Consider the following 17,900-nt stretch of genomic DNA (forward strand, 5'->3'; position numbering starts at 1 on the left):
CCTTGAGACATACATTGTGTGTGCCATTCAGATGGTGAATGGGCAAGACAAAATATTTAAGTGCTTTTGAACGGGGTATGGTAGTAGGTGTCAGGCGCACCGGTTTGAGTGTCAAGAACTGCAACGCTGCTGGGCTTTTCACACTCAACAGTTTCCTGTGTGTATAGAGAGTGACCAACCACCCAAAGGAAATCCAGCCAACTTGACACAACTGTTGGAAGCATTGGAGTCAAAATGGGCCAGCATCCCTGTGGAACGCTTTCGACACTATGTGGAGGCCATGCCCCGACGAATTGACTGATCTGAGGGGTGCAACTCAATATTAGGAAGGTGTTCCTAATGTTTTGTAGACTCCGTGTATTTCTTTGCTGTCCATTTTGATGTAATATTTTGAAGTGTCTGCTGTATTAGTTGTGTTCCTGTGGTTTGAAGGATATCTGTCATGAACATAAAGCTTCTAATGTTGTACTGAATAGTTTCTTAACTGTGTTTATAACAAACGATAAAACAAAATGTTAAGATGGTAGAAAAATATTTTATTACATACAACATTAAGGATTTTTTTTTAAATGTATAAGATTTATAAAAAATTAATTGGCGTTAAACAAATATTACATTTATTTTACAGATAAACGTTGATTGCAAAATTTGTATAATACACACTTCAAAAGGACGACTTTTTCCTGAATATGTAACAGATTAAATGTTTCTTACAGTATAGCAAAAAGAAAGTAAAGAAGTACTACTACGATGATCGCATAAACACTAAAAAGTATGTTGACCTTCTGAATAAGTACAGAATACTGTATTGTATAGCGTGACCAATGATGCCCTTGACGTTTGCCCGTTAGCATTAGTACTACTGGCTAATGCTGTCTGTGAACATCGATAATATAACCCCAAAGTACTTGTAAACCTAATTTAAACTTTTGATAATGGCTCTCACATTCAAGTTAGCAACTTGAGAACTCCGCCGAGGTAATATGTACTTTACATTGCTAACACACTAAAACGACATGCAACAGCACAATTATTTAACCTGACACACAGAGAGCAAAACCTTCTTCTCAAGTCTCCAAAAGTCTAAACACATTTTCTGCATTACACACATTTTGTAATTCTAAATGGCACGTTTTAAATGCACTTCACACGGTTCTCTGCGTAAGACACAACAATCTGACATAAAGTCACATGTTTGCCATTTCAAAACACTGCCATTCAAAATGACACTACATGAACTAATTGGCCAATACGTGCCACCTGGCCAAACACCTCAATGGTTCATTGTTACAACTTCAAATCAGGAAGTAAGCACCATGAAAAGACCACAGGTGAGCACCTTTTGTTTTACAACAATGGAAGCCGTTGCAGAGAGATGTAGAGGAAGGGTGAGAATGAGAGGGGGAGGAAGAGAGAATGAGAGGGGGAGGAAGAGTGAGAGGTAGGGGTAGAACTGATAGAGGAATTCATGGCCAAAGACAACTTTCAAATGAAATCAGAGCAACCTTAGTTGATCATGTTTTTATTTTTATTTATTTTACCTTTATTTAACTAGGCAAGTCAGTTAAGAACAAATTCTTATTTTCAATGACGGCCTGGGAACAGTGGGTTAACTGCCTGTTCAGGGCAGAACAACAGATTTGTACCTTGTCAGCTCGGGGGTTTTGAACTCGCAACCTTCAACCTTCCGGTTACTAGTCCAACGCTCTAACCACTAGGCTACCCTGCTGCCCATCAACCATGGGCTGACAATGTGAGAGGCTGGACAGAGAGCGCAGCCCAACCTGAGCCGTGTTACTGTCGCCTGTGTCCTCCGGACATTGAGACTGGAGTACAGGTATGTAACCAACATTTCTTTCACACTATGTAGTACACCCCACGTCATAGTGTATCAGTTACTTCATGAACAGCTGATGTCAAACACTAACTGCACACATTTCCTGTAGAATTTACTCTACTGTGGGGGAAATACCTTTAGGCTGCATTGTCCAAGCCCTATTTGTTTTGTTTTTCTAAAGGACTGAGAGACGCAACCATGGTGGAGGAAGGGGCCAACCACGGTGGAGGTAGGGGCCAACCACGGTGGAGGAAGGGGCCAACCACGGTGGAGGAAGGGGCCAACAACGGTGGAAGAAGGGGCCAACAACGGTGGAGGAAGGGGCCAACCATGGTGGAGGAAGGGGCCAACCATGGTGGAGGAAGGGGCCAACCATGGTGGAGGTAGGGGCCAACCATGGTGGAGGAAGGGGCCAACCACGGTGGAGGAAGGGGCCAACCACGGTGGAGGAAGGGGCCAACCACGGTGGAGGAAGGGGCCAACCACGGTGGAGGAAGGGGCCAACCATGGTGGAGGAAGGGGCCAACCATGGTGGAGGAAGGGGCCAACCACGGTGGAGGAAGGGGCCAACCACGGTGGAGGAAGGGGCCAACCACGGTGGAGGAAGGGGCCAACCATGGTGGAGGAAGGGGCCAACCATGGTGGAGGAAGGGGCCAACCATGGTGGAAGTAGGGGCCATTATTCACCGGGGTACAGGAAGCTGCCATTGTAAACTTGGTTCTGGAAAATAATGAAATCAGATGACGAGAAATTCAAAGCCACATCATCCAAGACAACACCATGTTCAACGAGTCAGTCTGTCCACATTCTCACGCCAAACCCAATCACAATGAAACAACTTTATAAAAAGGTGCCGTTTGAGAGAAACTCTCAAAGAAACAAAGAGGTCAGACGATCATATGTGGATGTAAGTACAATTACAGTAAGTACTGCAGTACACTACACGCAACATGGTTTCCCAGTGTACTGGATAACACCATATTGACTGCAGTACACTACACGCAACATGGTTTCCCAGTGTACTGGATAACACCATATTGACTGCAGTACACTACACACAGCATTGTTTCCCAGTGTACTGGATAACACCATATTGACTGCAGTACACTACACACAGCATTGTTTCCCAGTGTACTGGATAACACCATATTGACTGCAGTACACTACACACAACATTGTTTCCCAGTGTACTGGATAACACCATATTGACTGCAGTACACTACACACAACATTGTTTCCCAGTGTACTGGATAACACCATATTGACTGCAGTACACTACACACAGCATTGTTTCCCAGTGTACTGGATAACACCATATTGACTGCTTTTGTTCTTTGTTTTCAGGGAGTACTGGAAATGGATGCTCATGCAATCCCACACGAGTTCATCTTTATAGATGAGGCTGGGTTCAACCTAGCAGAGACCAGAAGAAGTGAGAGAAACGTCATTGGCCACAGAGCCGTTATAGATGTTCCTGGCCGACGTGGTGGGAACATCACAATGTGCGCTGCCATCTCCAATACGCATGGTGTCCTCCACCGTCATGCCAACCTTGGACCATACAACACAGCCCATATTCTCACATTTCTGGACAGACTCCACAACATTCTCATACCACCAGAGCGTATGAATAATGCAGATCATCAAAGAACCCAGTACGTTGTAGTATGGGACAGCGTGAGCTTTCATCGTGCAGCCCCAGTCCAAAACTGGTTTGCTGACCACCCACCATGTCTCGTGCAATACCTCCCACCATACTCACCATTTCTGAACCCCATAGAAGAGTTATTTTCGGCATGGCGGTGGAAGGTGTACGACCGGCAGCCCTTTGTGCACAGGCCTCTTGTGCAGGCTATGGAAGAGGCATGTGATGAGATTGATGTGGGCGTGATTCAGGGAGGGATAAGGCACTCAAGGCGCTTCTTCCCTCGATGTCTGGCAAGGGAAGATATTGCCTGTGATGTGGACGAGGCGTTGTGGCCAGACCCAGCTGTGCGGCAAGATGCTGCCTAATTATTTTTCATGCCTCTTTTTTTCTATATATTTTTTTCAGCACTTTTCTTTTTCAGTTGACTGTTTTTTTTGTGAGCATATTTTGGTTCAGTCCAATGTAAATATATCTGCTGTGCGTATGTTGCACTGACTTGTTTTGGTGAAAAATAAAATGTTTCAACAGCATGTGTGTGTATCTGCAAATATTTATGTGCATCTGAAGAATCTTCTAGAATTTGAACTATTTTAGTATTATGGCAAAGCATCCTAAAGATGAGAGTGCTTTTCATTACGCCCAACAGTGTAGTTGGTTAGACAAATCTGGTAATATGAATGAAGTGTGTGCCATTTTGTGCTAATGTTTCATTTTGATATATGTAGTTTGTTGCAGTGCTTCCTTTTGCAGTTTGGGTGTGTGGTTTTGTGAATTGTGTTAAGTATTTGGATAAAACCAGCCTAGTTTTCAAAATTGTGTTTTAGCAATTGGGAAAAACTAACAATTTAATGATGTAAAAAAAAAAAAAACATAATTCTATATGTCTAAATACTTTAAAAAAAACTGCAATAATATAGTACAGTCCATATCAATACTATTGGTTGGCCGCCGACTCAAAACTAAATACTTCCGCTGTTCTGTCGTTCGCTACATACTTCAGTCAAACTGACATCACAAGGGGGGGGGGGGGGGGGGGTGTTGTACAAAACAAAGTCATCAGCGATTGGATCATCTCTGACCAATCAGAGTATCAAAAACCCAATGACACATTTTCTAAACAGCGCTTTATCCACGTGTTCGTTCTGGCTCTGGTCCAATCCATCAGTTTCTGGGACCAATCAGAATGGTTAGAAAGTGTTTGCATTCTAGAAATCGTTGGGGGAGGTACTCGGATCCAGACTCATTGCGGAGAAGAAACTAACGTCCGTGGGCGTGGCGTAGCATATGGCCGGTGCGAGGAGTCTGGGTAGTCAGGCAAATACATTGGCTCTTTCTCTTTTAAATTTCAACTGGTCTGAAAATACAAGAGAAGTCAAAGCAATATGATGGAGAGATAAAACAGTTATTTTCACCTAATGCAGATAAAGGAGCAGTCGGTAGCCTAGTGGTTAGAGCGTTGGACTAGAAACCGAAAAGTTGCTGGATCGAATCCCCAAGCTGACAAGGTAAAAATCTGTCGTTCTGCCCCTGAACAAGGCAGTTAACCCACTGTTCCCGGGGCAGACGGTCATTGTAAATTAGAATTTGTTCTTAACTGACTTGCCTAGTAAAATAAAGGTTATAACAAAAATAAAGGAAGGACAAGGAAGCCACTTCAGGCTACCTTGGGACCTTGATATTTATGCCAGAAGAGTACACTGAATGTCCACAGGTAGGTACCATATGGCTTTCATTAACAAATTAAAAAAACTCCTGGCAAATAAAAAATGGAATGGTTAATTGTGCAACAAATTACTTCTCTCATCGCCTCATGTAACCAAAATACTCCTCATCTTCCTCCTCCTCCTCAGAGGTAGCAGTGTGCGTCTGTGTTATGGCAGGCTCTGTGGCCCAACACTTAGTGTCAGAGGGCAGGAAGGGAGTGGTGGGCTCCCCCAGAGAGCGGGGTTCTGGATCCTTCATCTCCTCATGTCTACCTAGGGTTACAGACAGCAGGTTGACATCCAAGCAGCTCTCCTCCTCCTCCGGATGAAATCCCCCTGTGTCCCTCTCTGAGGAAAGACTGAAGCTCAAGTCCTGTCCCCGTGAGGCACATCGAGCTGGCTCTGTAAGCTGACTGGTTTGTGAGGGTCCAGACGGTAGATGGTTGTTTGATAGAGACATTGAGAGGCCGTCAGGCCTGAGCACAGATTCAGGCTGCCGGTCGCTGGTTATGAAGAGAGGAACGCGAGGGCGGTTGGACTGCGTCTCAGCGGTGGTCTGAGTGTCAGTGGGAGATGCCAGAGAGCGTGTGCTTAGATAGGGGTGTAGGAACACCTCTGCTCTAGAGGAAGAGGAGGAAGAGAGGGGGTTATGAGAGGTCAGACCAGCAGTGATCCCTCGTGTCTTGTATCCTTGTCCTCCCTCACTGCTTCGCTCTGTCTCTGCCTCGCTTTCTTCCTCACTCTCTGTGTCCTTCCCAGTGCTTCCTGAAGGGGGCGATGGTGGCACTGGAAGCACCGAGGGACATGGTTTCTCATCACAGGGCACGGTGTATAGGCTCTCCTCGTGGTGTTGTATTGAGCTCTGCAGAGGGGAGATAAGAGTTCATCTGTGAGGTGAGTAGTCAGACACGTACCACAGAATAAGACCATTGGCTACCGAAAATGTTTTTAAATACGTAGATTACGTAGACTAAAAAAACAAAACAAGTCTTAAATCAACAGAGCGTTGCGCCTCTTTTGACACCATGTGTGAGCCTGTGACTAAGGTCACCTCATGAATACTAAAAGCACCGCTGTGGTCAACACTTCCTGATAGAACAAATCAAACAGTGAGCAGATGGGAAACAACCTATCTTTCATTGGCACATTGTTAGCCTGGACTCCCCCCTCCACTGTGTGATGTTAATTCAGCTGTGTGGTTTAAATCAGACCCCCCCCTCCTCCACTGTGTGACCTTCCCAAGTTCTCTCACGTCACCCCGCTCCTCCGCTCTCTCCACTGGCTTCCAGTTGAAGCTCGCATCCGCTACAAGACCATGGTGCTTGCCTACGGAGCTGTGAGGGGAACGGCACCTCAGTACCTCCAGGCTCTGATCAGGCCCTACACCCAAACAAGGGCACTGCGTTCATCCACCTCTGGCCTGCTCGCCTCCCTACCACTGAGGAAGTACAGTTCCCGCTCAGCCCAGTCAAAACTGTTCGCTGCTCTGGCCCCCCAATGGTGGAACAAACTCCCTCACGACGCCAGGACAGCGGAGTCAATCACCACCTTCCGGAGACACCTGAAACCCCACCTCTTTAAGGAATACCTAGGATAGGATAAAGTAATCCTTCTCACCCCCCTTAAAAGATTTAGATGCACTATTGTAAAGTGGCTGTTCCACTGGATGTCATAAGGTGAACGCACCAATTTGTAAGTCGCTCTGGATAAGAGCGTCTGCTAAATGACTTAAATGTAAATAAATGTAAATGTAAATATGTTAATTCAGCTGTGTGGTTTAAATCAGACCCCCCCTCCACTGTGTGATATGTTAATTCAGTTGTGTGGTTTAAATCAGACCCCCCGCCTCCACTGTGTGATATGTTAATTCAGCTGTGTGGTTTAAATCAGACCCCCCGCCTCCACTGTGTGATATGTTAATTCAGCTGTGTGGTTTAAATCAGACCTCCCCTCCCACTGTGTGATATGTTAATTCAGTTGTGTGGTTTAAATCATACCTCCCCTCCACTGTGTGATATGTTAATTCAGTTGTGTGGTTTAAATCAGACCTCCCCCTCCACTGTGTGATATGTTAATTCAGTTGTGTGGTTTAAATCAGACCTCCCCCTCCACTGTGTGATATGTTAATTCAGTTGTGTGGTTTAAATCAGACCTCCCCCTCCACTGTGTGATATGTTAATTCAGTTGTGTGGTTTAAATCATACCTCCCCCTCCACTGTGTGATATGTTAATTCAGTTGTGTGGTTTAAATCATACCTCCCCCTCCTGTGTGACTGTGTGATATGTTAATTCAGTTGTGTGGTTTAAATCATACCTCCCCCTCCACTGTGTGATATGTTAATTCAGTTGTGTGGTTTAAATCAGACCTCCCCCTCCACTGTACGACACATTAATGTCAATTCCGCAGTGGTTTAATGCTGTGTTCAAAACAACTGGGAACTTTGAAAAATACAAGGTCAAATAATGACGTCATTGATCTTCAGAGACAAAGGTGTAGAAAGAGGCCCGAGTTGGATTACTGTTTTTCCACATTTAGTTGCGTTACAGCCTTATTCTAAAATGTATCACGTTAGTTTTTTCCCCTCATCAATCTACACACAATACCCCATAATGACAAAGCAAAAACTGACATGCACCGCCTACTGTGGGACCTTAAATAGACAAGTGTGAGCCTTTCCAAATCATGCCCAATCAATTTAATTTACCACAGGTGGACTCCAGTAAAGTTAATCGAAACATCTCAAGGATGATCAATAGAAACAGAATGCACCGGACCTAAACAGAGTCTCATCGCCAAGGGTCTGAATTCTTTACGTAAATACGTTTCTTTATATACATTTGCAAAAATGTTTCATAACTTGTTTTTTGCTTTGTCATTATGGGGTATTGTGATGTCATTATGGGGTATTGTGATGTCATTATGGAGTATTGTGATGTCATTATGGGGTATTGTGATGTCATTATGGGGTATTGTGATGTCATTATGGGGTATTGTGATGTCATTACGGGGTGTAGATTGATGAGGGAAATGTTTTATTTAATAAAAACTTTAGAATACAGCTGTAACGTAACAAAATGTGGAAAAAGTCAAGGGGTCCGAATGCTTTCTGAATGCACCGTATACAAATGTATCCGATAAAGAGACTAGGAGAGAAACAAGAGGGCGTTTGTTTGAACCAAGTTGGTTGCAGCAGCCTGGGGCTGCAGCTGTCTGGTAAACACGGTGCCGTTTCAGTCTTTGTGAGCACAGCACAATTACATGCATCACAGTTGGTTGTGGGTGTGTGTGTGTGTGTGTGTGTGTGTGTGTGTGTGCGTGACTTGCAGCTCTTTCCGGCATTGTGCAGGGCTGTCTTTCTTTTTGTTAGGGTGTAGATCCGCTTTAACAGTGCAGACAGATTGTAGCTTCTATCAATGTAATTGTCTGCATCACTTCCAATCCCCCTGTATATTTTTGTTGTTGTAAACATATACAGTACCAGTCAAAAGTTTGGACACCTACTCATTCAAGGGTTTTTCTTTATTTTTTACTATTTTCTACATTGTAGAATAATAATGAAGACATTGACTGGTACTGTATATATTAAAATATATTTATATTTTCCTTTATTATTTCCCCCTAACTTTACCACTCTTCCTCTAATTGGAGTAAACTAATGGACAACAACACTAAGGCTTCTACTTCCAGTTTATACATACTATATAAATGTATATACATTTTACTACTGTATATACATTTTACTTGACACAACGTATTTTACAATAGTTATCGTGTGTGTTTTTTATTTTATTTTTTAAATCCCATCCTTCAGCTACCACGAACCCCTCCCATCGATCTCTGAAGTCCATCCAGTTTTATTTCTATTTTTCAACTGTGCTGTTATGTTTCACAAAAGTTCTGAACTTATATACACGGACAAAGTATATTTTACATTAGTTATCTTGTAGTTTCTAATCCCATCCTTCAGCTCCACACAACCCCTCTCAGAAAATCACTTTTGTATTTCTTACTTGCCATATATTTTTCAACTGTGCTATGATGTTCACAAAAGTTTTGAATCTTTCTTATTCTCATAGTTTCTACTGATTGTATATTAAATATTTGTTTTTTAATTGCTAAAAGTATTACTATATTATTTATCAAATCACCCAGTAGTGCTAACTGCTGAGTTAGTTCCAAGTCAATGTTGCACTTCTCCAACCATCCTGGACCTGCGACCAAAAACAATCTACACATGTACAAAATTATTTATTCAAATTTTGTATACTAATTTAAATAGACAAATTCTAAGTTTTGAATCCGCCGTTATTTTGCTGCAATTAGTTGATTGTAACTTTGGGTAGAGCAGACATTTCCATGTATTTCTGTAAACTGCATGTGTGACTTAACTCTACCAGTCATATTTATGATATCATTTATAAAGACTACTTTTTTTTGTAATGTTTTTTAATTTTTTTAATCTATTAATATATTTGAGTTTAACCACAATATCTGTTTTATTATTTGTTCTGTCTTTTCTGGTGGATTAAACTGAAATTGCAACCAACTTTCTAAGGCTTGTCTTAAATATAGCAATATTTTGGAGATTATTTCATTTTAAAATATCCGAAAGTAATAGATCGTAATCTGAAAAGGGAAAAAGGCCATTCTTGAACATGGGGTGAGACATTCTTACTAATTTGCTAGAGAACCAGTCTAGATTTAAAATAACGTTTGTATGACTGAAGCTCTAAGTAAGAGGTCTAATCCTTCAATATTTAATCATTTCTGCCCTCCGAATTCATCTTCAATATATAAATAATCCTGTTTCATTTGGTCTGATTTGCCATTTCAGATAAACTTGAATATTTTTTGATGATATCATTTTTAAAAAACAGGTTGTTAGGTATAGGCAGGGTCAAATCCAGTCAGCTGATGTTTTGAAAGAGCTGCAAAATCTGGACCCATACAAATCCGCCGGGCTAGACAATCTAGACCCTTTCTTTCTAAAATGATCTGCCGAAATTGTTGCAACCCCTATTACTAGCCTGTTCAACCTCTATTTCGTGTCGTCTGAGATTCCTTTAATTTTTTTTATTTGACCCCTTTTTCTCCCCAATTTTGTGGTATCCAATTGTTTAGTAGCTACTATCTTGTCTCATCGCTTATAAATTCCAGGCATACTTAATCAAAATCATTTTTAAAGTCAGTTATGAATACCAGGCCTGGTTTCCCAGATTATTTTTTATAGTGTTCTATTGTTTCCAGTATTTATCTTATATTATCTCCATTGTATCGTCAATGTAAAAAAAAATCTGTCTGATTAGGTTGAATAATATCAAACAATACATTTTTAATTCTATGCACTATGCATTTGACTAGAACACGGACATGTAAAGGGGCCTCCAATTTTGTTTAAATGGACTGGATCTTTATATTTACCACCTGGGTCCTGTTTCAGTAATAATGAAATCACACCTTGTTGAGTATCTGGTAATCTACCATTTCTATTAAAACATGCTAATCGTGGTCATCTGACTATATTAAAAAGTGTGGTATACTTCCACTGGTATGCCAATCCAACCCTGGAGTTCTCTGACATAAAGCCTTTAATTGAGTCAAGAAATTCATCCTTTGTAATTTGGCCTTCACATGAGTCTTTCTGTACAGTTGTTAATTTTACATTAATAGTAGAAAAAAAATCCATACAATTATCGTCGGCTAGTGGACTAAAACAAAAACACGTGCTTAAAGTACTCTGCTTCCCCTTTCAAAATATAGTTTGGTGAATCATGGGTTATTTTTAGTAGCATTTTCTATGTTGAAGATTAAAAAATCAATTGTGCAGGGCTGTCAATCTCCACTGTCTGAGCCTCCTGTGGACATTTTAGCATGAGCTAATGTTAAGATTTGTGACCTAACACTCTTCAGTCAGTTCTACCTTGTTCCAGACCTCTTTTTCTCCCCAATTTCATGGTATCCAATTGGTAGTTACAGTCTTGTCTCATCGCTGCAACTCCTCAAGAGAGGCGAAGGTCGAGAGCCATGCGTCCTACGAAACATAACCCAGCCAAGACGCACTGCTTCTTGACACACTGCTTGGTTAACCCGGAAGCCAGCTGCACACGCCACCTGCACACGCCAGCTGTACAGCTGGCGACCAAAGTCAGCGTGCATGCACCCGGCTCGCCGCAAGGATTCGCTAGAGCACGATGGGACAAGGACTACGCCAAACCCTCCCCTAACCTGGACCAATTGTGAGCCGCCTCATGGGTCATCCGGGTCTCGGCCAGATGCGTCACAGCCTGGGATCAAACCCGGGTCTGTAGTGACGCCTCTAGCACTGTGATGCAGTGCCTTAGACCGCTGCGCCACTCGGGAGGCCAGTCCCAGACTCCTTCTGATCGAGTATTCCAACCATGTCCTGCCTTCTAGGGTGTTTTTCCTAGTTTCTGTGCTTCTGCTTTGCTTTCTCTCTGGGGTTTTAGGCTGGTATCTGTGAAGCACTTTGTGACAACTGCTGTTGTTAAAAGATATTTATAAAATAGATTTTATTGATTGATTGAAACCAGGGCTAGAATAGATCTATCTGTATCAGTCTATAGCTTACCAGTACTTCTGGAAGGTGTCGTCTAAGACAGAGGAATCCAGTACGGTACAGTAGGGTAGTAGTTAACAGCCCAGACAACACAAGCAAACACAAAACCACTGAGATCTCTGCATCTGTGGAGAGAGATCGACAGTCAGAACACAAAGACCACATATGTGCTCACGCGCACACACCACACGTGCGCACACACACACACACACACACACACACACACAGTGTACCTGCGTTGTACTTGGCAGCTGTGAAGGCACAGTGTGGTTGGCTGTAGGAAGAGTTCTTGTCGCTTCTCTCCTCGCTGTCCCTTATTCTGACGGAGACACAGTACTCTCTGCCTGGAGCCAGGTTATTTAGAATCTTTTCTTTCAGAGACGTCATCTCCTCAGAGTACTGGACACACAACAGAAACCAATCAAACCAATGCGTCATGCTTGAATACACAGAGTTATTCAGCACTGAAATGAGAACATGGCATGCAATAAGTAAAGCATCTCTGACGACGCAGTGATGATGTTATACTGTGTGTGAATCTGTCACTCAATATCAAAATGAACCATGTAGCTCCAACCCGTAGGCATGTTTTAGATTTTCAAAAGGTTTGGCTCTTCCTGTCCTCACCTTAGCTCCATGCCTGCTGCTTGTGATGCTTAAGCTGTAGCGGAAACTGTCGTAGACATCCCACAAGCCATCCACAGGAGGCCTCAGGTTCACACACAGAGTGCTGCCGCAGGCCTTAACACTCACCACGGGCGGGTCCAGGAGGGCTACAGGACACACAGAGGGACAAACAGCACTTAGTGGCTGCTGTTCAACCAAGCAGTTTTAAAGTCTCTCCAGAAAGGGGAGAACATGTTTTTTTAAATGAAGAACGTGTCACCCTACTAGTTGTTCTGCTAGCGCTCCTGAACACAACTCCAAAGTATTATAACATTAACCCTACAAACTCCATTCCCGGCCCCTCCTTCCCCCACAACCCTGATAAGCACTGGCCTGCTCTCCTTTTCGGGCGTGACTGAGGAAACGCTGACACTCACTGCCATCGATGGGTTTAAAGCCGTTTTGGTTGCCCGGGGGTGAGACTTCGTTCCCAGACACAGCGAACACCCTGTTGTAGTAGGTGTGACTACGGCTTGAGAATGCTTTAGTCAGGTTACACACCAGAGGGGACTCCACGTGCTCACAACCAGCCACCACCTCCCAAGACTGGCCACCCCTAATTTAAATGAGGGGGAAAAAAGAGAGAGGTAATGATAGACAGAGAGAGAGAAGTTCAAGTCTAGTTGATTTGTTTGCTTGTTGGCCATTACACAGTACCGTAATTTCCGGACTATAAGCCACTACTTTATTCCCACGCTTTGAACCTCGCGGTTTATACAATGACGCGGCTAATTTATGGATTTTTCCCCGCTTTCACAAGATTCATGCCGCCAAAAAAACTGAGCACCGTCACATAATGTGACGTAAATCGAGCGCGCTCAAACTTCATCATTCTGATTACGGTAGTCATTTTGTCACCCTCATCATGTCAAAGACACGGAGAAATGCATATGATGCAGCTTTCAAGTGGAAGGCGATCGATCTGGCTGTTGGAAAAGGAAATAGAGCTGCTGACAGCGTGGAGCTTTGTCAAAAAATCCACTATCATCAACGGGTTTCGAAAAGGCTGGACCGCTGCGTGTTGAAGAGGGCAGCGATCCAACATCGGATGAAGCAATTCTGAGGCTATTCAACTCCGACACCGAAGGAGATGACTTCAGTGGTTTCAGTGCACAGGAGGAGGAAGATAGTGACCAATGACTTTCTTGGTAGGCTACTGTTTACTGCTATTTTTTTAAATTTCTGTTACAAGCCGTGTTTCGTTTAAAGGCTGTGTAAAGTTCATTTGTTTCAATGTACCGGTAGGCACCTGCGGCTTATAGACATGTGCAGCTTATTTATGTACAAAATACACTTTTTTTGATTTTATACAGTGGGTGCGGTTTATATTCAGGTGCGCTTAATAGTCCAGAAATTACGGTAGTTAGTATGGTGTGTGTATCATTGAGCTAAAATACAAGAAGACACTCCCAAGTCATATTCTGACAAGTCTATCTTCACCTAGGTATATGATAGTTTGGTTATAATTCTCATTATGAAAGCTTTACCAAATTTATTCTTCCCAGAGGGTCAATACAACTGCATTAGACAAAACATGTTTCCACCACCACCACTAGTATATACACTCCAATTTAGGCACAACTCCTTCTCTCTAATCCTTACATCTATAATGGTTTGACGGGAAGACGAAGTAATAGGGCAATAAAGCATCATTTCTCCCTTTAAGGGGACCTGACCTGACCTCAACCCCTCATTTTCCTAACCCACAGATCACCACCCGTATCCCCTATAGCAATCCTGTGACTTCCTCCCGTCCACCCAACACATTCCAAAGCCATCTGGCTCCTACAGATAACCATTAACTTCTGATGTAAAACAAAAAACCAGTCGCTATCACTCCTTGAAACAAGATACTTCTGAATATAAACAATGGTCTAAGTTTAACCCAGAATCAGACAATATGTTGTGATTACAACACTGAATCATTCAAAGAGCAAACACATCAAGGGAAAGCAGTTTGACCTATTTAACTGAGAGGATCAAAGAGCGAGAGAGATACTCATACAGAATGACACACCTACATCATACAGAATGACACACCTATATCATACCTGCTTGAGAAAATCATCACGCGGTAGTACACGCTCCTGGGGGACCCCGAGCCTGGGTCCCACCTCAGCTGGTGGACAAAATGTCTGGAGGAGAGAGTCACATTGACTGGAGCAGGCAGATCACACACAGCTGAGGAAGAAGAACATTTTATTTAGTGTGTCGTTTGGGTCATGGATGCTGATTGGCTGAAAACCTGTGGTATATCAGACCGTATACCACAGCATACTATGACACAAAAATCACTTGTTTTACTGCTCTAATTACATTGGTAACCAGTCTTTAATAATAGCAGTAAGGCATCTCGGGGGGGGGGGGGGCAATATACCACAGCTAAGAGTTTTATCCAGGCACTCCACTTCGTGTCGTGTGTAAGAACAGTCTTTAGCCGTGCTATATTGGCCAAATACCGCACCCCTTCGGGCCATATTGCATATGCCACACCCACTCAGGCCTTATTGATAAAAGCAACTTAAAGTATAGGCCTACACCCACACCATTTTGTTGTTGGGGTACAGCCACACCATTCAAACACAGGAAAGATTATTTTTAACATATTTATTTTTCCATCCCCCCAAAAAATGCTATTTCACTCATAATGTAATTAATTATAGGTCATTATTTCTAAGAAATCACACTGGACAGTCACTCGGAAATACAGTAATGATGACTACAATTATGAAGCCGTAACATTACTGAGGAAAATATATATTGTACAAGATGCAGAGGGACGACAAGCTATTCAAAAATGTCTCACCTGAATGTGCCTGTAGTAACCAGGTAACCATCCATATCACTGGAGACATGACACCATTGCCACAACACTCGGTGTGTCATGTCAATCAAGCTGACACGTACATCCTCCACCTTGACTCCACTGTGCAGTGGCTCTCATGTCCATCCTCTTCTAGCTGAAAAGGACAGACGGGCTTCATTGTCTCTTTGGGTGTGGTGTTTGTTCACTTGGTTTCAAAGGATCGGATGATTGACTTTTGGATGTACTGTTTAACTGCGTTCATTCTTATGTGGTTGAGGGCGTCTGGGGTTCATAATTCACAACTCAAACCAACATTGTGCTGGAATTTTGGAAAGATAAAGGAAAAACAGACTAATTTGGTAAGCTACATTAGGCTATTGCAACCAGGGTGGTGTCAGAATGTGTTTCTTTTCCTTAACTCTTTTTACAGAAATCTGCTGCTTTGTGATAATGGAAATGGGAACTTTTGTAGCTATGTGGCATAACTAGTTGATATCACATATTCTCGTTTCAGGTGGCCAACTAGCAGAGGTGGATACTTGAGTAAAAGTACAGAGTACCTCAATAGAAAAAGACTCGGGTAAAATTCACCCAGTAAAATACTACTTGAGTAAAAGTCTAAATGTATTTGACTTTAAATATACTTCAGTATCAGAAGTAGAAATCTTTTAAAATTGCATATATTAAGCAAACCAGACAGCATAAATGTATAGTTTTTATTTACGGATCGTCAGGGGAACACTCCAACACCCAGACATAATTTACAAGCTGAATAATTTGTGTTTAGTGAGTCCGCAGATCAGAGGCGGGAGGACCAGGGATGTTCTCTTGATTAAGTGCGTGAAATGGACCATTTTCCTGTCCTGGCTAAGCATTCAAAATGTAACATGTACTTTAGGGTTGTCAGGGTTAAAATGTATGGAGTAAAAAAAGTACATAATTTTCTTTAGGAATGTAGTGAAGTAAAAGTTGTCAAAAAATATAAAATAGTAAAACAGATAAGTCGTTTTACGGGGGTAACGTTAAATGGTACTTCAAAGTATGTTTTACACCCCTGCCAACTAGCTACATCAACATTACCAAAATAAACGTGCAGAGAGATAGTAAGAACAAAACACGATAACCGCTAGTAAAACAACAGTTAGCTGTCGGTTCCACTAATGCCATGATTCCGTTAGCTTCTCGCTAACAAAGCCTAGGCCAAACAGTGAATATCCTTTGATAACGCCAAGCATAATGCAATTACAATAAAACATAGCTACCGTTATGAGATGACATTTCACATTTCTGCCTGGTTGGCAACAGAAAGTCAAACAAGAAGAGCCAGTCCTCTGCCACAATTGGGGTGCTTTCCGTAACTGCTGCCTTGCCAGCTTGTAGAAATACAAAAAGGTTTTTGCCGCGTTCAAATCAACTGGGAACTCGTAAATCTCCGATTTACAGGCGTTAAAAAAAGGAGTTACGATTGGGAAAATCATTTCGGACGGTCATCCAAATCGGAAACTCGGGCCTCTTTCTAGATATCAGATTTTCTCACATGAAGATCATCGACCTCACATTTTTCCGAGTTCCCAGTTGTTTTGAACGCGGCATAACAACGCTGCTGCTGGAAATGACGACAATGTTGCGCAACCAACCACAGATCTTTATAAGAACGGACTGGCTTTTCCTGGGGGACATTGTTTCACACTAAGCATTTCTTTTTTAGAGAGCAGTGTACTTTAACATGACACACAAGTCTCGACGTATCAAGGAATTTCCCACATAATAACTTTTAGAAACAATAGCTTAAAAAAAAACACATTCTACACAAAAACCGGGTCACGATTTGATCATTGAGCTCTAATATTCTTCTTTCATAAAATTGCACGTACATTACAATGAATGAAACGGACACATCAGTGGTATTCAAAGTCGGGGTGGAGGAACTGCATTAATGTAACCAAATAACAAACAAAAATACAAATTAATAGTACATGCTATAGTATGGGACAATATACAAACGTTTTTGAGAAAGATCATTTCAAAAATCAAGTGTATCTGAATGAACAGAATCCTGATAACACGTAGAGACATTTTAAGGCTGTAGCCTTGTTTTGGGGTGAGGATCGGGAAAGTGTGAATACCTTTGTTTTACACACATTCTCAACAGAAGACAATATTTGGGAAGGAATGGACGTGATAGAAGGCATATCCAACCAAGTGGAATATCTGTGCAATTATCGGCTAAGACACTTGCACTGTAGGCCTACACAGCACGCATGTGTAGCAGTGTGATGTTGTTCCCCTAGATTATGCACCAAGTTGCACACAAGGACCAATTCAAATAGGCCAGGTCAAGAGGGGATGTTAATAATTTGATAATAATAATTCAGTGTATTTTTTTAAAAGTAATTACAGCTGCATAGCTAATGTTTTTCTTTGGTGTACAAACACTTTTTCATATCAATATTGTACATATGATTGTAAAAGTTTTGTATATTTTGGTTTGGCCCATCCCTCTTATTGTTCTCTTTTGCCTGACCTTCGGCATAGCAAGGTTATCTGTTATTTCTTCATGTGCAGGTGCCTGAGAGCTAGGACTGCGCCAGGGTCTTATTGTTCTCTTTTGCCTGACCTGTGCCAAGGGTTAACATAGCAAGGTGCTCTTCAGAGCTAGGT

The 17,900-nt window shown here is 42.2% G+C and overlaps 1 protein-coding gene across 2 annotated transcripts; it reads right to left on the minus strand.

Moving 5' to 3' along the window:
• Window positions 1–515: 515 nt before the first annotated feature.
• Window positions 516–17,731, minus strand: LOC115117100 (interferon lambda receptor 1-like). 2 transcript variants are annotated; one of them, XM_029645560.2, is made up of 9 exons: window positions 16,502–17,731; window positions 15,240–15,393; window positions 14,485–14,614; window positions 12,811–12,989; window positions 12,395–12,540; window positions 12,001–12,166; window positions 11,780–11,892; window positions 5,282–6,051; window positions 516–4,840 (listed from the first exon to the last, which is right to left on the minus strand). In XM_029645560.2, the coding sequence occupies exons 2-8, from the start codon at window positions 15,286–15,288 to the stop codon at window positions 5,287–5,289; spliced, it is 1,548 nt and encodes a 515-aa protein (XP_029501420.1). In that variant the 5' UTR covers window positions 15,289–15,393; window positions 16,502–17,731; the 3' UTR covers window positions 516–4,840; window positions 5,282–5,286. The 2 variants fall into 2 exon arrangements, with proteins under 2 accessions (XP_029501420.1, XP_029501419.1); XM_029645559.2 differs by having other exon boundaries at window positions 516–6,051.
• Between the last annotated feature and the right edge of the window lie 169 nt (window positions 17,732–17,900).

This window comes from Oncorhynchus nerka, linkage group LG3 (genome assembly GCF_034236695.1).
Source record: "Oncorhynchus nerka isolate Pitt River linkage group LG3, Oner_Uvic_2.0, whole genome shotgun sequence".
NCBI classification, from domain to species: domain Eukaryota; kingdom Metazoa; phylum Chordata; class Actinopteri; order Salmoniformes; family Salmonidae; genus Oncorhynchus; species Oncorhynchus nerka.

What these genes read in the sequence shown, in the direction of transcription:
- LOC115117100 (XM_029645560.2), bottom strand. Translation starts at nt 15,288, where the DNA reads ATGTCTCCAGTGATATGGATGGTTACCTGGTTACTACAGGCACATTCA. An exon ending in GCAGCAGGCATGGAGCTAAG is followed by an intron (nt 12,167 to 12,394) that starts GTGAGGACAGGA and finishes TTGTGTGTCCAG; the next exon opens with TACTCTGAGGAGATGACGTC. An exon ending in GACACCTTCCAGAAGTACTG is followed by an intron (nt 6,052 to 11,779) that starts GTAAGCTATAGA and finishes TCCCCTCTGCAG; the next exon opens with AGCTCAATACAACACCACGA.